Raw genomic sequence first — 21578 nt, forward strand, 5'->3', positions numbered from 1 at the left:
TGCATTGTAATTTCACACCATAGAGGTAGGAAAAAACTTCAACTGGAGGGAAATTTTGAGATTTGGGTCTAGTAAATTTCCTCTGTTTCAATGGAATTTTTTGTTAATTCGTGTTCATTTTTATACCGAACCATAATAAATGTAGTGAATGAAGATACATGTATGTGTATGCGTGTGTGCTTTTTGGGTGAAGCAAGATGGCCGACCAATGGCTTCATGCGGTCAGCAGGGACGCCCCTCCCAGTAGTACAGACTTGAGTGGTCGTAACACAAAAAAAATGCGAAAGCAGGAAGTGGCGTCATTTTGCATGTTCATTGCATTTCCGGTAGGGCGCTAGCTGGGCTAGCAACGAGTGGCTAACAGCCAACATAAGACGACACCGCGGTGGTTAGCAGGTTAGCTTCACCGCGCGTTAGCCATGGTCAATGTAAAGAAGCGGAAAGGTCGGGTCGTGATCGACTCAGACTCCGAGGACAGTGCCAGTGACGATAATTTAGATCAGGTACGGATGCATTTGTCCAGCTTGTGTGTCGACGGATCATTTGTGAAGTTGTCCACAGATGTGAAAGCGAATGTATGCTACTCATTGCGCTGTTTGGCCTTGCTCGGGGGAAATAACGCAAAGTAGGCCATTCTCGTTAAAACCCCTGAACTCTCTTTTCACTAAGTTAAATAAATTGGTTTGTATTTGCTGTCTCTATGCCGACATTTGTCCGCAAAACATCGTGCATTGTGGCAGAGCTGCTCGCTAACACTAGCCAAGTGAGTCGTGCTAACGCTGGTTATCATAACCGTCTAACGCCGCCATCACTTCGCACTGGTGTTGTTCGAATGTCTGTGTTTACGTTTGCTGTTGTGGACCCGATAAGTGCCTGTGGCGTGGCTATGCTATGTGTTTGCAATGCACAAACTGAAACTGAAGCTGGAATGGCGCGGCGTCTGAAATAGGCAAGCTTATCGCCATTGTGACGTCACCTGGTTGGAGCTGACATTCTATTTTGGTGGCGCTGCGCTGTCATTAGCATACGAGCAAACAACAACCTCCTCCAGCTTCAGAGAGCCTGTGTGGCAGGTGCAAATGCACTTTCTGTAGTTCTGCATGGCAGTGTCATGCTGGGATTGTTTTGTTTTCATATCGCCCCAACCTGCAGCTAAAGGTGATTTAGTCGGCACCAACATGCTCGCCTTAAGGGAAAGGGCTTACTTAGCTTTTCGTTTTGTTTAAAGAGCAAGTTTGTCCAGTGGAACCTGTAGTGGTGCCTTGGGTAACGTCACGAATCCCTTCCAGAAGGTCTGACTCTAAGCAAATCAAATTTTCCCATTGAAAATAATGTCAACCCAATTCATCCGATCCAGACACCCAACAATGCTAAAAAAACACACTTTATAGACAATAAGTACAGTTTTACATTCAGAAAATGATGCAAAAGTAATTACAAATGACTGAACATTTACTATAACTTTCACCTAGTTTGGTAAACCAATAAACATGTAGTTTAACATAGAAAATGAAAACACGGAGTGGTGGCGGTGACATGGTGGAAGTCCGCTGGGAATGATGCCTTATAAGGTGTGTGTGTGGTGACGTGTGCTGTTTGACTGTGGATGCTGTGAAGATGCAGTGCAAAGATGAATGCTTATGTTTAGTTGTTGGAAGCAGAAATGAGTGTGATGGATGTCAAATGAGACATCCTGCAGTGTCACACCCCATGACTGTTACGTGGGAACCGGACTAGGTGTATGCACTAGATACCTCTGGAACGAGCACAGTCTTCTCTTTAAGCTGTAAAACTTGGGGGCTATTTCAAATCGATACTGATAACTTTGTGCCGATATGATACTGATAGCTGATAATTATTTTCGATGTACTTGATGTAAAGATGTAGATGCAAGTGTAGTTTGTGCACACCTGCAGGTAAGAAGGACTGGAACAAGTTAGGATTTGTTGTGTCCTAATGAAATATCATGACATCACTGCTATCAGGAGAACCAGGGTATGGGGGGGAGGAGCCACCTGCTGTGGCCCAGCAAGGTGCACTGTATTTGGGCACACGCTCCGAGCGGCTGGTGTGATGCCACGGAAGTCTCTGGCAAAGCTTTTGCACTTGCTGCGCTGGCATTTCGGGTGGCTGATGGTGTTTTTTGTGTGTTCCATGGTTTTTTTTGGAACAACTAACACGAGAAATTTCTTCCTCGGAAAGTCAATGTTTACAAGTGAGCGCAGGGCAGAAATAGTTTGACTATATTCTTTTTTTTTATTTACGATGTAAAAATGATTTTTTTCAGTTCAATTATTTTTAGAATGGACCACTAAAAACAGTCACGAGCCACAAAGCGGTTCAGTGACGTTTTGGAGGTCTTTTCCTCTTTGCCATCACATAAAAGTGATCTGAGGTCAGCGTTGATCTGTGAGGTTACTCCCCTGTCCATCATCTCCACCTCCGCCTCCAGGAGTTGCTGTCCTTGGCAAAGAGGAAGCGTGTCGACTCTGGTGAGCAGGACGAGCCGGTGAGCAAACCGGCGGCATCCACCGACTCTGAGACATCGGACAGCGACGACGAGGTAGGGCAGGCCGCGCTTGTTGTGTGGGGTCACAGTGCTGTGAAAGCGTGGTACATCGTTTGTTCCTTGTGTTTGTCCAGTGGACCGTGGGGGGCGCCAAAGGCAAAAAGAAAGTGAAGCCAGGGCGGGGTCCCGAGAAGAAGAGTGCCGCCAAGAAGAAGGTTCATAAATCTACGGCGTCTGGAAGCTCAGATGGAGACAGCTCAGGGGAGAGCTCGGCACCAGAGGAGGGTACAGATTGAACCACTTGGCTTCAGTCTTTACATACACTTGTTCATTTACCGGTAACCTTGGACCCCCCCGTCCTGTGTCACTGACACATTCAAATCAGTCACCGCAATGTGACAACTCCTTTTTCGTATGAAAGTAGCTCACAAAGACCTCCCACATTTCGTAGTACTTGGCACGCATTCTCACCCTTAATTGTGTGTGTACATGTCACTGCTCTCCAGGCACGCTTTTACTTGCATTCGGTTGGTGTCTGAAAGCCAATTTGCCTCATGCCTGAATGAGCTAGCACCCTTGAACGCATTATCACGCAGGACACCATCTACTGTCTGAAAGTATTACACAGACGTCACCATGTTCCATGATGACCTCATTTTGGTTTTCTTGTTGGTGAAAGACCAGCACCATGACATTCGGATTGGTATCACTGACACCAGCCTGAATTTTACTATCAGGTAAGAAACTAAATGAGTGGTGTTGCACATCAAGGCTGTGCAACAAGCTCCAGGTATGCTCATGATGTGCAATTCCACCGATTTCACTTCCAATCCCATACTGGGTACAATTCAGGCTGGTATGATCGGATCGCACATTAGGTGCAAATTCACCTAATGTGTCTGTTAAATTAGAAAAAGTAGTGTTTTTCAATACAAGACAATTCATAATGAATGTACTAATTAAATGCATTATTAACTGAACAAATTAAAAATGTGTAATACATGAATAATGAATTGAAGTCATGTATCTTAAACCCTGAAGTATTCTGAGGTAGAGTGATTGACAACAGTGGAGCTAAGACGAAAGTTGAATTACTTGGAAAATAATAATTAAAAAACAGCTGAAATTTGATAAGAATAAGGTCAAAATATTAAGAGGAAAAAAGTTGTATTTTATCCAGAAAAACAGTCGATTTTAGTAGAATAAACTTGTAATATGAGGAAAAATAAGTCACTTTAGATGCATAGCGCTGAAATTTTCAAGAATTTTAAGTGGTAATATTGTGAGAAGCAAAGTAAAATTGGCTTTGGGAGAAGTTATAATATTACCTGAAATAAAGTCATAATATTACCAAAAAAATATGAAGATTATCTCAGAAAGTTGAAATATTTTGGTTAAAAGAAACAACAAAAATGGGGGAAAATACGGAGGTTTTGGTATGTTATGGTATGGCCTTAGTCACCTTTACACTCCTATTAGCCAATATAGTAGACATCATAAGGCATATAAGACATAGGAAAGCTGTTCTGTCTACAGTGCTACCATAGAGATCTTCAGTAGCTTGCTGCGCACATTGAAGGACCTACAGTAAGCCGCCTGAGACAGTAGAGTGTTGTGGTGTATTACTGCCACCTCCCAGCTCCTTGGACTTGTCACGCTGTGTTTGATATGTTTGTCAGACATACATGGAGATGACATCACTGCTCATTGCAAGCACGTATGTGTGTTTTTTTCTGTGAAAGATGGTTTGAATGTTTTGGTCCATCAGAGTATTCAATGTTCTCACCACACTTATCTTTCTCTCTCAGGCGAGGTGTCCGACTCGGACAGCAACAGCTCCTCCTCCAGCTCGGACTCCTCGGAAGACGACGTCTTCCGGGACGGTTATGATGACGACCTGATGGGCGACGCCGAGGATCGAGCCCGGCTAGAGCAGATGACGGAGAAGGAGCGAGAGCAGGAGTTGTTCAACAGGATCGAGAAGCGAGAGGTGCTCAAGAGACGGTGAGACTCCGACTCAGGGGGGACAAAAAGGCAGCAGAAGAGTTCTCACGACACATGTTCACACTGAGATTGTACTTTTCCAAAGATTTGAAATCAAGAAGAAGCTGAAGACTGCAAAGAAGAAGGAGAAAGAGGAGAAGAAGAAGAAGCAGGAGGAAGAGCAAGAAAAACGGAAGCAATCTCAGGTTCAAGACACACAAGTGGTGAGTACCAACTTTCCAAATACAATAATCCCCACGTCCTCATTGACAGTGCTTCATTATTTCCACACACAACCACTTTTCACCAAGTAGGGTTCCTTCTTTATAAATGGAATATTTTGGTAGTAAGTGCATAGAACCACCTTCTAACATGATTAGAGCCTTCTAGACGTGAAATAACACCCTTATAGTCACCTTTACACTACTATTACCCACTATAGTAGACATAATAAGAGAAAATAAGACACAGAAAACCTGTTTACCACCTTCTAAATACACTTTTTAACATGATTAGAGCTCTCTAAACATGAAATAACACCCCTTTTGTCACCTTTACACTACTATTACCCACTATAGTAGACATAATAAGAGAAAATAAGACACAGAAAACCTGTTTACCACCTTCTAAATACACTTTTTAACATAATTAGAGCTCTCTAAACATGAAATAACACCCCTATAGTCACCTTTACACTACTATTACCCACTATAGTAGACATAAGGGAAAATAAGACAAGACACAGAAAACCTGTTTACCACCTTCTAAATATACTTTTTAACATGATTAGAACCCTATAGACATGAAATGGGGGTGTCCAAAAAGTCCTGGCTGTTTTGTTTTTTTAAATTATTGGCCCATGGCATATTGTAAAAATGTATTTGAACAAGAAATGTAAACAAATAGCAACAAAAAAAAAAAAGTTGAGAAAAGTGTGTATTTTATCGAAATGTTGTGAGGAAAAACAACATTTTAGTAAGATGAAGTTAAAATGTTAAAGGAAGATGTCATTTGTCTTGAAGTGAACAGCAAACAAAACAAGCACTAAAGAAAAAGTTCTAACATGACAATAAAGTCCAACTATTATGGACCAAATTTAAAGGAAAAATAACAATGGAGTCAAAACATTACCAGGAAAAATCATATTCTAATAAGAAAAAAGAGTGTCATTTTAGTATCCATCCATCCATCCATCCATCTTCTATGCCACTTATCCTCTCTGGGGTTGGGCAGGGTGCTGGAGCCTACATTTTAGTCCCATAGAGCATCATCCATGTGTGGCCCCCCCCCCCCCCCCCCCCCGGAAGACGTCTGAATGTGCTTGTGAGCAAGGGCGAACGGGGGCCCAAATGTAATGAATGCATGGGGAGTGAATGCAGAACACGTAGCTGCTTTATTGTCGTGGTTTGTGGTCCATCTTGGGTGTTCTGGCACACAGGTGATGTCCCACAACAAGGAGAGGCGGTCCAAGCGGGACGAAAAACTGGACAAGAAGTCACAGGCTATGGAAGAACTGAAAGCGGAGCGTGAGAAGAAGAAGAATAAAACAGGTTGGTACAGTGTCGTGTCAGTGCAGTGGTGCTGCCGTGCTGAGGCTTTGTGGTCCCACCGAGCAGCAGAACTTCTGGCCAAACGGGAGCCCCTGAAGACCAGCGAGGTTTACTCTGACGACGAGGAGGAGGAGGAGGAAGACGACGACGACGACAAGTCATCAGTCAAGAGCGACAGGAGTTCGCGCTCTTCTTCGTTTGACGACGACGACGAGTGAGTGTCGCCGCTGAGTTTTGTGCGCCTCGTTCCGCCACGTCGCCTCACCCGGGCTCGTTGTGGTGCCAACAGGAAAGAGGAAACTCCGCCAAAGTCTCAGCCTGTTTCGCTGCCGGATGAGCTCAACCGCATCCGCCTGTCCCGACACAAGCTGGAGCGCTGGTGCCACATGCCCTTCTTTGCCAAAACCGTGACGGGCTGCTTTGTGAGGATTGGCATCGGGAACAGCAGCAGCAAACCAGTTTACAGGGTAAGCATGGAGCTGGGTGGCTTCCCACATGGCCCAAAAGTCCCAATAATCCCTCACCACCTCATCACGCTGTCCCAGCATACAGGATGCATGTTGCAAGGAAATGTGATCAGCTGTTGGTAAGATGTCGTGTTTGGGGAAAGCTAAGACCAACGAGCAGCAATGACAGGAAATAGAATTCACTGTTGATGGAAGCACATCCCAGCAGCCACTTGACACGAGGAGGTCACACTCGTACGTGAAAACAGACAAGCAACTCAAGCATACATGGTCAGCCACCATTTCGTCTCAAGATCTCCTAGAACCCATCCACCATCAACCCAGCAGAACACACAAACAAATGCACACTGTATGGCCTCATTTCCACAGTCAAGTTGCTCTATCAACATTTTAAAGCATCTTCTAAAATAGAATAAAATAGTCTATGCTCTTTTTGAAAGAAATCTAGAAAGAGTCAAATCGGATCTTCCATCTTAATCGGGCTGCACTCACGGTGGCCCCCCTGCCGCTGGGTTAGCGCCATTAGCTCTTTCATCTCACGTTCGCCATGGCTACAGATGCTAAACATGGTTTCTACCGACTTTTCCGCTGTCGGTGCTTCATTCCCGCTCTGCAGCCTCTCCTCCTCCTCCTCCGTATCTCCGCGGGGGTCTCCGGTAAGGGGGGTGTGGCTCAAAGTGCTCAAAGCACCAAGAAGCTGCTGGAGCTAGTCGCCACAAACATCAAATCCAGCTGTATGGACACGAACCATATGCTTGTTTTTGATCCCGTGCTTAAAAGAAATGTGGGTATATCACCCAACCCTCTAAAACATACTGTATCTTTACAAGTGAGCCTGATACTCCTACGTCGACTAAGATCCATCACTCTACTCTGGTTTTAGCCGACCCACAGAGCCTGGGCTCTGCTCACAGGGAGTTTTTCTCTGCCTCCGTCACGTGTTGCTCATGTGGGGTTTGAGTTGCTTGTCTGTGTTCGTGCTGATATGAGTTGGAGCTGTGAGACATAAGACAGGCAGCACATCAGTTACCACTGCTGTGCACGACACAAGCTCAGTAATGCATTAGACTTGTGGCTGTGTCCCCCCAAGGGTGGTGCATGGCACATTAAAAGCCCCACCCCTTGCCAAATAAAAGGAATCACGCCTGCATTGGGGTGGCTAGCTTGTTTTCACGTTCATCTGTGTGCAAAGGTTGCTGAAATCGTGGACGTGGTGGAGACGGCCAAGGTTTACCAACTGGGATCGACGCGGACAAACAAAGGATTGCAGTTACGGTCGGTAACAGTTAGCAGCACCGTGGAACCTGGTTTAGTGCGTCTTTCCGTTACCGCTTTACGCTGCATGCGTCCAACCAGGAGCTTGCTAATACATGCAAACAGGAAGCAGAAGTCGGCTCCATTGCCGTCTGTGATGTCATCAGCGGTAATCTGTTTGCTAGCTAACACTGTTGTTATCCCAAAAGACCTGCAGGCTGAATGGAAGAAGGCAAAGACAAACACACACACCACCTTTAGAAAGAAGATGTTGCTGCCACCTGGTGTCACCTGGTGTTTGGATGTTCACGTATCCTTTCCTTCCTCATCTGTTCCGGCGTTGACTTGATTGCTTCCTGGAAGGGATGAATTGCTTCTGTAGGATTTCTTACGGGATAAATGGAGTAGTTGGGGTTGGGGTGGGACCTTCTGGAATTGCATCAGGACGCTAGCCAAGGTTCCACGGTATCGTAGTATGCATGGTGCATGTGCAGCCTTGACTGTCCTTCTAAACGCTCCTCAGGCACGGCGGCGACACGCGCGTTTTCAGGCTGGAGTTTGTATCCAACCAGGAGTTCACAGAGAACGAATTCATGAAGTGGAAAGAGGCGGTGAGCAGACGACGGCTGTGGCGGCGTTGTGTCGCGAGGCGATGCTGACTGCTTCTGTGCTCCCATCTGCAGATGATGGTGGCGGGGATGCAAGTGCCCACGCTGGACGAGATCACCAAGAAGGAGCAGTCCATCAAAGAAGCCATGAACTACAAGTTCAATGACAAAGACATAGAGGATGTGAGTGGCTCGTGGCTGCGCGTCCGCCGCCCTTCGCTCCCGACTAAACCCTCTCCTTCTCCCCCTCCCCCTCCCCTCGCTCTCTACGCAGATTGTCAAAGAGAAAGACAGATTCCGAAAAGCACCGCCAAATTACGCCATGAAGAAAACTCAGTTACTGAAGGACAAGGTGAGGAAAGGACATTTCAAAGCACCTGGAGTGGAGATATTGAGACATGAAGTGCCTTCTGATGGTATCTGAGCAGGTAACAAGGTCCTGCACCTGCAGTGGTGTGAATACCATGCAAGTGTCTTGTTCACACTTCAATGGTTGAGATCCTCAAACAAATGTAAACATTAGCCAATGATTGAGCTCATGTAGCAATGTCTTGCTTTTCAGGCTCTTTTGGTCTACTTCACATTGGCAGGCAGGTCTTATTTAAGTGATTTCTTGATTGAGAACAGGCTCGGATGTGATTAGAAGCCCAGCTATGTTTTCAGAACAAGTTGGATTGTGTGTTGACTAATATTGAAATGGTTTTGATGATGTTAAGCGGGACAGACATGCACAAGATAAGAAACCAAAGGCAGAAGTACTTTACCGGCGTAGTGACACCTCGCCACAATGCCCCGGGCTAGCGAAGGTAGCTGCTGCTAACACTAGGTAGCGTTCCTTTCTCCCTTGCTGGATCAGCAAACTACTCATGAAGGTACCTGCTGCTACATGCTCTCAGCATGGGCAGGTGGCCCATGACACGCATGAGTTACCCACCTCTCCTTACCTGTGCTCGTATGTTCAGAAGGCACCGTGTCTCACAAGCATTGTGGATGATTTCAATAAGTGGATTTTCCCACTGAAGGCCATGGCGGAGGAGAGCGGCGACGGCGACAAAGTGAAAATCATCCAGGACGAGCTGAACGAGCTTGAGGAGCGGGCCGAGGCCCTGGACAGACAGAGGACCAAGAACATCTCTGCCATCAGGTTAGAAAGCTGACAGGCCCGTGTGTGCACGCTCTGAAGTAGAGAATAGGACATGTAGGACATGTCGGGTAAGAACAATCCTTATCCATCCGTGCAGCTACATCAACCAGAGAAACAGAAGCTGGAACATCGTGGAATCAGAAAAGGCTCTGGTGGTACGTGAGCTGGCGGTCAAACGTCACCCTGCTGACCTCCAATGCATCATCGTAAAACAACACTTTGCTGCTTCTTGCAGGCTGAAGGACAAAACTCCAAAAACCAACAAATGGACCCTTTCACCCGAAGGCAATGCAAACCCACCATGGTGTCTAACGTAAGATCTCCTACATGGATCATAGATACCCCCCTATGTATCGATCATAGGTGCCCTGTGTGTCTCCTATATGGATGATAGCTAGTGTGTATACTGTATGTATCTCCTAGGTAGTATAGGACTCACTGAACACTGAGACGTGTGTAGTTGCTGGAGATGAATGAGGTGTGTATCTTCCAGCCATGGAAGTGTTCTGTTTGAAGGATGCTTCATGTGTGGGTTTTGCACTACAAGCTATAAAAATGACATTTACATTTTTGACATTTGTGCATGAATTATCATGCTAATCATGTTAAAAATGTTGACCTTTTAACAACACAGAGATGAACGCCTATCATCCAAGTATGTAGGTCCATAACATGCGCTCCAGGCCACATAAGTCATGCTGGAGGTTGTAGATATTGTTGACATGTTGGCACATTTTCATCATCCTAGCCATGGTTCCGTGGCATGACTGACTGATGTGATGAGCCTTGTGGTGGTAAAGCGATGCCTGTCTGTGCTCCTCAAGGCCAGAGACCCCTCGGTGCACGCAGCCATTCTGGCGCACCTCAACCAGAAGTACGGGTCTGGCTCCACGCCGGATGCCACCGCGCCAGAGAAGAGCAAAGAGGTGAAAGAGAGCATCCGTTTCATCCACCTTCTCCTTCACCCCTCCATAATCACCTCTCCTTCACCTTTTATCACAGGGGCCAACAGACACCAAGGACAAGGACGTACCCAAACCAACCACTGACCTCTCAGAAGACTTGTTTAAAGTTCACGATTTTGATGTGAAGATAGACCTCCAGGTTCCTAATGCAGGTCAGCTCACCTTTACACTCCCTACATACTACACACACAAAGCCTGTTTACCACCTTCTAAATACACTTTAACATGATTAGAGCCCTCTAGACATGACATAACACCCCTATAGTCACCTTTACACTCCTATTACCCAATATAGCAGACATAATAAGAGAATATAAGACAGAGAAAACCTGTTTACTACCTTCTAAATACACTTTTTAACATGATTAGAGCCCTCTAGACATGAAATAACACCCCTATCGTCACCTTTACACTTCTATTACCCAATATAGTAAACATAAGAGAAAATAAGACATAGAAAACCTGTCACTTGACTCGTTGGCACATCTCTGCTCTCCTGGATAATAAGAAAATGTAGCAGGAGGGATTAGTGCCACCAACTTTGCTGTGGTATCTGGTAGGTAATCACACCATCTGGCAACCCGTCTGGTGAAGAGACTTATAGAGGGTAAAAGTTTCAGAGTGGTGAAGGTGTAGATGTGCGTTTTCTGGTTGTCTTCCATTTGCAGGACTTATGAAGGCGCAGCAGCGTCAGAGAAAGATCTGTTGAGGTGTCACTTTTGCGCATATTTGCGCGTGACTGCAGTGCGTTCAAGGACTGCTGAATACAGTGCGGAACCTTACTGCTTGAGGGAAAACGTTATCAGTGAAGGAAAGACATAAACTTGTAGTAATTGTGTGCATGAGACCCTCCCCCTGCCGCCATCACAAAACACACACAAAGTTCATGTGTAGTTGTAAACATATGTTTCCTTTTCTCCTCGCTACACTTAGACTCCTACCACCAAACATACAGACCCTTTCCAAAATATTTGACTGTCATGGAAAAGTTGTTTAATTTCCATAATTCCATTCAAAAAGTTAAACTTTCATAGATTATAGATTCAGGGCCCACAATTTAAACGATTTCAAGTGTTTATTTGTTTATTTTTACATAATTTGGGCTTCCAGCTCTTTAAACCCACGAAAACAGGAATTCCAAAAATTAGAATACTGTGAAGAAATCACAATTTACTTCTCAGTTTTTGCAGGAAAAAAAAGAAAGAAATTGGGATCACATCAAATCAATCAAAATATGGTACTTTCAAAACGATATGTCAATCTTCAGTACTTGGTTGGGAATCCCTTTGCCTTAATCACTGCCTCGATGCCACGTGGCATTGAAGCGATCAGCCTGTGGCATTGCCTGGGAGTTATGGAAGCCCAGATTTCCTTGATGCTTGCTGTCAGCTCTTCTTTGTTGTTGGGTCTGGTGCCCCTCATGTTCCTCTTGAGAATACCCCATAGATTCTCAATGGGGTTTAGGTCCGGTGAGTTGGCTGGCCAGTCAAGCACTGTGATGGCATGGGCATCAAACCAGGTTTTGGTGCTTCTGGCGGTATGGGCAGGGGCCAGGTCCTGCTGGAAGATGAAATCTGAATCTCCATACAGATCCTCAGCAGAAGGAATCATGAAGTCCTCTAAAACATTCTGGTAGACTGTTGCGGTGACCTTGGATTTAAGAAAGCAGAGTTTACCAACACCTGCACCGGACATTGCACCCCAAATCATGACGGACTGTGGATATTTCACACTGGACCTCAGGCAGCTTGGGTTCTGTTCCTCAACCGTCTTCCTCCAAACCCTTGGACCTTGATTCCCAAATGAAAGGCACACTTTACTTTCATGGGAAAAGAGGACCTTGGACCACTGGCCAACAGTCCAGTCCTTCTTCTCCTTGGCCCAGTGGAGACGCTTCCTACGTTGGCTCAGGTTCACAAGTGGCTTGACCCGAGGAACCCGACAGTTGTAGCCCATCTCCCGGATGCGTCTGAATGTGGTGGTTTTTGAAGCTGTGACTCTCGCCTCATTCCACTCTTTCTGGATCTCTGCCAGATTCTTGAATCTTCCCTGTTTGATAATCCGCTGAAGCCCACGGTCATCTCTTTTGCTGGTGCATCTTCTCCTGCCACATTTTGCCCTTCCTCTAGACTTTCCATTGATATGCTTGGACACAGCACTCTGTGAACAACCAGCCTCCTTAGCTATGAACTTTTGTGGCTTACCCATCCTATGGAGGGTATCAATGATGGTCTTCTGGCCAGTTGTCATGTCTGCAGTCTTCCCCATATTGAACCCAACTGAGACAATTGAACCAAACTGAAGCAATTTAATGACACCTGGGGAAGCCTGTGCAGGTGATTTGAGTTTAGTAGATGATTAGTGTGTGACACTCAGTTTAAAACATTCATGCCCTGCAAAATTTGGGCTGATTTCTTCACAGTATTCTAATTTTTTGAATTCCTGTTTTCGTGGGTTTAATGAGCTGGAAGCCCAAATGATGTAAAAATAAACAAATAAATACTTGAAATCGTTTAAATTGTGGGCCCTGAATCTATAATCTATGAAAGTTTAACTTTTTGAATGGAATTATGGAAATTAAACAACTTTTCCATGACATTCTAATTTTTTGGAATGGGTCTGTATATTGCAGTGCTGCGTGTGTTTGTCTTGTGCCGGTGCCAAACTGACGCCGCCAAGCTAACGTTTGCCCTCTGCTGTGCAGAAGCCAAGTCTCTGTCTGTCAGCTCCAATGCGCTGCCAGTGAAAGACGGCGCCCCCCGCAGGTCACTCAACCTGGAGGACTACAAGAAGAGGAGGGGGCTCATCTGACGCGATGGCACCACCACCACACTGCATGAGGAACAGGTTGTGAAAGTGTGTGTGTGGTAATACAACAGACTTTTTAATGGGGAGCGAGGACATGCTGATCAAGTGTCATTTTTCTCAAAGGAAACACGAAATATTTGTTCCTGCGTTCTTGTTCTTTTCTACGTAACCATCCTCTTGCAGTCCGCTTGTTTTTGAAAGGGCCTGGCGCTGGTGAACAAGGACACTACAGCACTCTGAGCCATGTCACATGTCCTCCATGTTTCAAGTATTTGACAAAGCTACTTGGAACACCATGTTTGCTACTTCATGTCATCTCTCTCATCTCAAGCTGGCAGATTCCTGCAGACATGATAGATTTTTTTTAATAAATGGATGTTGCTTCATTCCTCTTGTATATTTTGTTAGGTTGCTTCAAAGGATCAACAAACCACAAAAACACCCTCATCCTTAACTGGCAGAGCAGATTATGTTATTGTCAATAGTCAATTCCTGTATTGGTGTGGCATGCCATGTAAATATGCATTTTGGAGTGCAGGAGAAAATAAAGAGGCACTGTTTCATAGATTTACTGTCTTTATTCATGTAGGAGCCACTAAAACCCAAAGGAAATGGTCTTTCAAGAAACGGTGAGGTTTCCTGCATCATGACAAAGCATGCATGCAGCAACTTCACATTGGGACCAGTGGCGCCACTTTGTCACTTCAGTTTCCATCAGGCACGTTTGCATGCACTAGAACTTATAATCGCAGTTTGAATAAGTCACCGAGTTGGCAACAGTGCACACACAGGCACAGTCAGAACGCAGTCTCAATGTATTCATGGACTTGCAACGGATATCAGCTACTTTGGTGTGAAAATCACCGTGCTCAACGAAGGGAGGGTGGAGAGCCAAGGGTCTCATCTAATACATGTGGATACCTGATACCACATGAAACGACGGAACAGTTCTGAGCAGGACTTCCTGTTTGTGATGTATGGCGGAAGTCCATGAGCACATTTCTATACTGAGTAGTTGTGTTCAATGCAGAATATGGCTACTGCTGATAGCACGCCCAGCCTGGACGACACACTGGAGGGATCGCGTCTCACTTGTGAAGGCTTTGGTGTCCTCCTGGTGGAACTGGAAGACGTATCCGGAGACCAGGAAGTCTGGACTTGCCTGGTGAGCCTGCTGCCCCTGCGACCCGGACAAGTGGAAGACAATGGATGGAAGCTCAAGCAGGTCTCCATCAGCAAGTGTGATGACATTGAATCATTCCATATGCACACTTGGGGAAATGGATTGGAGGTTTTTTTTTTCCTTGAAAACACAAATACTTGACACTAGACTTCCCAAAGACAAGCAATCAATTATAATAATACTACTACATCTACCTACTGGTCCTGTTGGAACACACTATTAGCTTTTGGGCTAAAGAGGAAGACTGGAGGGTTTTTAAGGACAGAATACTGTTCGTTTAGTGTGTTGATGTCCAGGATTGCATGAAGGTTATATGAACATGATGAAGACTGGCCAAGAGAAGGCACTGCCCAGTGGAAATATGAAGGTGGTGGGCATGGTGGCACGTAGACCAACACTATCCTGTCTACGAGGCCAGTGCAGCTTGCTTTGGATTTGTCAGGACTGTGTCCATCCTTCCAACTCCCCAGTGTGAAAAAGCTGTGCATGACCTTGGAGAGCATCAGCAGCTTTTCCTTCATGACGCCATGTGCCCCAGCTGGGAAGAAATCCTTGGCGTCAGCAGCTAACTGCACACAAGCTCACTTTCCTCCCATCTTTGGCTGCTTGATCCCAAAAGACCACATTAGAAGTTTCTTCTCAGGTGACGAAGGTAAAGCAGGGACAGCATAGCGCCAGCTCCCGTTAAAACAGCTGCTAGTCCCACACAGGAGCCCCAGGATGAGGAATCAGCGTGGGAGTCACACGGTCCCTTGGCGTGATGGGAAGACTGCACATGAGGGCCAAACATATTAATACGCTCACAATCCTGCATGTGCACTGACTTCTGCTCAAAACACACTTTTGATGTCATTCACCACAAATACCTAATCATAGACGCTCCACTCGTCATGTCTGCAGGGTACTAATCATGTTAAAAAGTGTATTTAGAAGGTGGTAAACAGGTTTTCCATGTCTTATTTTCTCTTATGTCTACTATATTGGGTAATAGGAGTGTTAAGGTGACTATAGGGGTGTTATTTCATGTCTAGAAGGCTCTAATCATGTTAAAAAGTGTATTTAGAATGTGGTAAACATGTTTTCTATACTCTAACCACCAAAATATTCAATTTATAAATAAGACATAAGGAATATAAGAAATTCCCTTATCACCGTGAGGTGTGGAACCAATTAACTAACAGACTAGTGTATTAGCAATCTAATAGGACGCTAACAAGAACATATGATAAAATACTGAGCACAGTTGGACACATACAGCGTATTAAGATACTGTATGCTAAGGTGAGGTGCACTTTGCGCATGCTAACTGTATTGGTTGTGTTTGATATGATATTCTATGAACTGCATTGTCACTGTGTTGCTTACAGCACACATGCTTCAATACCAACGGGTGTTTTGAAGCATTCAGCTGGAAAAATAACATCTTTGATCCTAAAAAAAAAAAACACCACTACACACACACTCACCTTTTTGAGGACGTGCAGCTCCACATCCTCCCCTGCTGTCCTGAAGAGATCCACTGCAGCCTTGTGGCTCTGATCCCCCAGCTTCACTCCGTTGATCTACATCATCATCATCATTAATATACACACATACATACACACCCCTCATCCACATCTTAGGACCAGTTGAAAGATGGCTAGAATGATCATTTTGCACATTTGGATCTTAATGAGGTTTTAAGTAGAGCTACAATATGCAAAACAAGAAGGGGGGTGAGACAACAAGCATTTTGAAAAAGTCATTTATTGAAAACAACAATTCAACTGAAATAGGTTGTTTATCAGCTGATCAAAAGTTTAAGACCGTCGCTCAAAAAATAACAAAAAACTCTCCAAAGCAGAACCAAAAATGTTGTCAGTAGGACTCAGTAATGAGGAGCTCCACCGTTCTTGTTCATCACTTCCAAAATGGCTTTGGGCATGCTTGATGCCAGTGTTTCCAGGAGGCTAGTGGGAACATTGCTCCAAGTGGTGAAGATGGCTTCACCAAGGGCATCAACTGTCTGGAACTGATGGCCATTTTTAGAAACTTCCCTTGCCATCCATCCCAAATGTTCTCTATGGGATTGAAATCAGGATGGTCCAAAAGAGTGATGTTATTCTCCCTGAAGAAGTCCTTGGTCAAGCCAGCATTGTGAACTGCAGCGTTGTCCTGTTGAAGAACCCAGCTGGTACCACACACACGAGGGCCCTCAGTCATGAGGGATGCCCGCCCCAACATCTGCATCCGTTTGACGACCCCGCACCACCTGAAGCTCCGGTGTTCCACTGAATGAAAAAGCACCCCGGACCATGATGGACCCCCCTCCACTGTGCCGGGTAGAAAACATCTCAGGTGGGATCTCCTTGTCATGCCAGTAATGTTGGAAGCCATCTGGACCGTCAAGGTTACATTTGTTCTCATCAGAGAATAAAACTTTGTTCCACCTTTCAATGTCCCATGTTTGATGCTCCCTGGCAAATTCCAAACGGGCACTTTTGTGGCGTTGAAGGTCTTTGAATTTGTTTTTTAAACCCTTCTTCCGGCTCAGCGCAGGTGTGATGTTTTTGGGTCGACCACTTGACTTTTTTGTTCCATAATGCTCAGGATCTTTCCAAAAAAGTAGAATGACTGATTTCCTGCTCCCAACCTCAGCAGCCATGGCACGCTGCGAGAGGCCTTGCTTATGCAGCTCCACAATCCCACCACGTTGGAAAAGAGAAAGCTTCTTAGCTTCACCATCAGGAGGGCATGACAGGGGGAATGATGACACTACATCAACATTTTATAGCCTGTGGTGTCAAAGTTTTGATCAGGTGATAAACAGCCTATTTCAGTGTTTTTTTGTTTGTTTAAATTACAAGCTCCTGATGTTTTTGTCTCACTCCCTCTTCTTGCTTTTGCAGATTGTACCACTTTTTTATGAGATGAAGTGAAAGATGTAAAACTTCTTCCACATCCACAATATCAGCATTTCTCTCCAATATTGTTGCCAAATGTGTCTAAATGTGTGATAGTGATCACTTCTCCTTTGCTGAGATCATCCATCCCACCTCACAGGTGTCAGAACGCTTATCAACATACTGATTAGACACCATCATTAGTGCACAGGTGGGCCTTAGACTGCTCACAATAAAAGGCCACTCTGAAATGTGCAGTTTTATCACACAGCACAATGCCACACATTTGAGGGGGCGTGCAATTGGCTTGCTGACAGCAGGAATGTCAACCAGAGCTGTTGCTCGTGTATTGAATGTTCTTTTCTCCACCATAAGCGTCTCCAAATTTGGCAGTACATCCATCACCTCGTGTTGCAGCAGCATAATGGTGCAAGTATCTGTACACAATTCTTGGAAGCTGAAAACATCCCAGTTCTTGCATGGCCAGCATATTCCCTGAACATGTCATCCATTGAGCATATTTGGGATGCTCTGGATGGGCGTATACCACAGCATGTACCAGGTCCCGCCAAAATATCCAGCAACTTGGCACAGCCATTTAAGAGGAGTGGACCAACATTCCACAGACCACAATCCACAACCTGATCAACTCTATGCCAAGGAGATGGTGGTCACAGCAGATACTGACTGCTCAGTCCCCAGACCCCCATAAAACAAAACTGCACATTTCAGAATGGCCTTTTATTGTGGACAGTCTAAGGCCCACCTGTGCACTAATCATGGTGTCTAATCAGCATGCTGATATGCACACCTGTGAGGTGGGATGGATGATCTCAGCAAAGGAGAAGTGATCACGATCACACATTTAGACACATTTGGCAACAATATTGGAGAGAAATGCTGATATTGTGGATGTGGAACACGTTTGACATCTTTCACTTCATCTCATAAAAAATGGGAGCAAAAACAAAAGTGTTGCATTTATACATATACAGAGCCTTTCCAAAAAATGAGAATGTCATGGAAAAGTTGTTTGTTGAAAATGAGGGGCACCAGACCCAACAACAAAGAAGAGCTGACAGCAAGCATCAAGGAAATCTGGGCTTCCATAACTCCCAGGCAATGCCACAGGCTGATTGCTTCAATGCCACGTGGCATCGAGGCAGTGATTAAGGCAAAGGGATTCCCAACCAAGTATTGAAGATTGACATATCGTTTTGAAAGTACCATATTTTGATTGATTTGATGTGATCCTAATTTCTTTCTTTTTTTTCCTGCAAAAACTGAGAAGTAAATGGTGATTTCTTCACAGTATTCTAATTTTTGAATTCCTGTTTTCGTGGGTTTTATGAGCTGGAAGCCCAAATGATGTAAAAATAAACAAATAAATACTTGAAATCGTTTAAATTGTGGGCCCTGAATCAATAATCTATGAAAGTTTAACTTTTTGAATGGAATTATGGAAATTAAACAACTTTTCCATGACATTCTCATTTTATGGAAAGGGTCTGTGTGTGTGTATACTGTATATATATACACATACATATATATACATACACACACACACACAGTATACGTCTTATTTTTTCCTGTTATGTCTACTATATTGGGTAATAGGAGTGTAAAGGTGACTATAGGGGTGTTATTTCATGTCTAGAGGGCTCTAATCATGTTAAAATGTGTATTTAGAAGGGCTGTTTTTTTAAATAGAATTTTCCATTGATATTATCCTTGGCTGAAATAGGAATCCGTCATGCAAGTTGACACATCATGGAAGAAACTGCTGTACATTTGGACACCAGAGTTACTATCATTTCATTTCAACGCTATACATGACCAGCTGCCATCTCCTGCAAACCTAAGACCTATGGGACTCCTGCCAACTTTGCCACCACAACAACTGTTCACTGTTCCACATCCTTAATGGCTGAAGCTACTCCCTTCAAAGCGGGCGATACAATTGGGGTCATGACCCAACCCTGAAAACAAAAACATCAGGATTGATGCCTTTCATAGACCAAGCCAATGAGAGAGAATATAGCACACAAGACACAGGCTATACCAGGGGTCACCAACATGGTGCCCGCAGGCACCAGGTAGCCCCCCACAGCCACATGAGGTGCCTGCAAGCCTGCTTTTCAGTTAATAATGAAAGAACAGTAGAAAGAAATGCATTGTGAAATACAACATGTGAGTTGTGGACACCAGCATTTTGTTCATGTTCTGGTAAAACAAGCATATTCGCTTTGTTTGGGTTTAAAATAAGCTCTGAAAATAAATGTTACAAAAATGAGTAGCTCTTGGCCATTTTCAATTTGTCAAAGTAGCTCTCACAAGGACAAACGTTGGTGACCCCTGATGTATATCAACACCATTGCATTCTGAACCGCTGATGGTACAGCCTACAGAAAGCCAACCATACCACTCCCAAAGAAAGTCTACCAACATCTTACACAAGGCCAACGACCGGGCAATTCTGATGGATGAGGAACATAAGCCAATATTGTTCCCTCCTCAAATAGCAGAAACAGCCAAGCGTCCTGATATCACCATCTATTCAGAAAAAACAAGAACAGTAATCCTAATAGAACTCACTGTTCCAATGGAGGAGAACCTGTCCAATGCGTATGCCAGAAAAAAGTGCAAGTACCAAGACCTAGTTGCCGAGTGTGAAAACAGAGGATGGCGTACCCACTACTTCCCAACTGAAATAGGAAGCAGGGGCTTCTACAACACATCACTTACCAAATGTCTTGCTGCAGTAGGAGTCCCAAGTGGTAAAAGAAAAGCCATCATGGACATCACCTCAAAGACGGCACTGAGCGCAAGTTATGTTATCTGGCTATGCCGTCAAAGCCAAGCATTCAATCAGATGGACTTAACACCAAACAGACTCACTGAGGAAAGGGGGACGGACCTCTAAGAGTAATTGAAGTGTTCATGTCGACATGCCAAACATGAGAAGAACCACAGTTCAAGTAACTTTTCCCAATGTCACCTTCACAAGTGAGAATTACAATGGAGTGCTCATCATAAAAATGGTGAAATAAGCGCTGGTGATCTACCAATGAATAACTTCTCTTCTTCTTGTAATGATGACTTGTTCCCATACTATTGACTTTGTCGTAATGTTACAACTTTTCCCCTAACAAATGTGAACTGCTTCCCGTGTGGCTGAATAAATAACAAATGAAAGATAGTGTTTACTGTGTTTTAGCTGGGGGGGGGAGTGGCAAATGGGATCTGGTTATTTGTAGGGATCATTCTTCAATTTAAACCCAAAAACAACAATATTAGTGGACTATGGACAAAATCTAACCAATCCGATGTGACTGAAAATCCTTCTGGAGGACAGTCCCACTTTTCTTGTTCAGTCTATTTTTAGAATTTGCCACAGGCCTCACTTTGACCGCCACTGATTTAAAAACAAGCAATCAAGGCTTGAAGTGAATGGAAACGGCGTCTTGTTCTGTTGACACTGATGGAATGGAGTTAAAAATGGAAGCGTGACGTCTTTTACCATCAGGATCTTGTCTCCCTCCTCGAGTCGTCCGTCCAGCGCCGCTGCGCCGTCTTCTTTAATTTTGGACACGTAGATGCCGCAGTCGTTGACGACGTACTGCTGGTCGACACCTCCAACGATGTTGAAACCCAGACCTGCAAACCATCAATCGATACACTGAACCAAAGTACAAACAGTCAATTCACAACACTTTACATAATGCTGCTAGGAAAAGTGCTCCTGTCATATAGATGATCTTTGACACGCTAGTGGTAATTCATGACTTTATGTAGGACTACATTCATGAGCTCATTGCTGCATTCGTGTTTCATGATAATGACATTGACTTGATATGCTATTCGCTATGTTGTCAAGCGCACGCTTCAACCCGACAGCGCCAACAAGGACTTTGATAACCCTAAAAAGTAGCTCAACCCAAGCATCACCCAATCATGTTGCCCAAGCCTGACTTGGCTACGTGTAGCTAGTTAGCCGTTAGCTTGCTAGCCGCTGCCAAGCTACGTGGTGAACAGAGAAGCCAACCGCGAAGCTCGTCCGATGACCTCCCGCTTCTTCTTCTTACCTGCCGGCCCTCGCCGTAGTTTAATGTCCACCGTGTTGGAGCGCAATGAGCCATTCATGTTTTTCTTTCAAAAGCGTACAGCGACGGGAGACAAACTATGAGCGTGAGGGTGATGTCATTGGAGGACGGTCCTGTCTGAG

The 21578-nt window shown here is 44.7% G+C and overlaps 2 protein-coding genes across 5 annotated transcripts; one reads left to right on the plus strand and one right to left on the minus strand.

The window, feature by feature from the left end:
• Positions 1 to 301: 301 nt before the first annotated feature.
• On the plus strand, positions 302 to 20511 carry rtf1 (RTF1 homolog, Paf1/RNA polymerase II complex component). Of its 4 annotated transcripts, none has more exons than XM_054796072.1 (18): positions 308 to 503; positions 2453 to 2563; positions 2644 to 2794; positions 4318 to 4513; positions 4599 to 4716; positions 5931 to 6042; positions 6109 to 6256; positions 6332 to 6509; positions 7702 to 7784; positions 8287 to 8374; positions 8447 to 8554; positions 8646 to 8723; positions 9394 to 9515; positions 9613 to 9670; positions 9751 to 9828; positions 10340 to 10441; positions 10518 to 10632; positions 19098 to 20511. In XM_054796072.1, the coding sequence occupies exons 1-18, from the start codon at positions 420 to 422 to the stop codon at positions 19115 to 19117; spliced, it is 1950 nt and encodes a 649-aa protein (XP_054652047.1). In that variant the 5' UTR covers positions 308 to 419; the 3' UTR covers positions 19118 to 20511. The 4 variants fall into 4 exon arrangements, with proteins under 4 accessions (XP_054652048.1, XP_054652047.1, XP_054652049.1 ...); XM_054796071.1 differs by lacking the exon at positions 19098 to 20511 and adding an exon at positions 13185 to 13855 and having other exon boundaries at positions 310 to 503; XM_054796074.1 differs by lacking the exons at positions 10518 to 10632; positions 19098 to 20511 and having other exon boundaries at positions 309 to 503; positions 10264 to 10412.
• Positions 13044 to 21578, minus strand: synj2bp (synaptojanin 2 binding protein). The gene is made up of 4 exons (XM_054796081.1): positions 21439 to 21578; positions 20874 to 21010; positions 15938 to 16033; positions 13044 to 15240 (listed from the first exon to the last, which is right to left on the minus strand). Exons 1-4 carry the CDS (start codon positions 21494 to 21496, stop codon positions 15097 to 15099), a joined length of 435 nt encoding a protein of 144 aa, XP_054652056.1. The 5' UTR covers positions 21497 to 21578; the 3' UTR covers positions 13044 to 15096.

Source organism: Dunckerocampus dactyliophorus, chromosome 13 (assembly GCF_027744805.1).
Source record: "Dunckerocampus dactyliophorus isolate RoL2022-P2 chromosome 13, RoL_Ddac_1.1, whole genome shotgun sequence".
Taxonomy (NCBI): Eukaryota; Metazoa; Chordata; class Actinopteri; order Syngnathiformes; family Syngnathidae; genus Dunckerocampus; species Dunckerocampus dactyliophorus.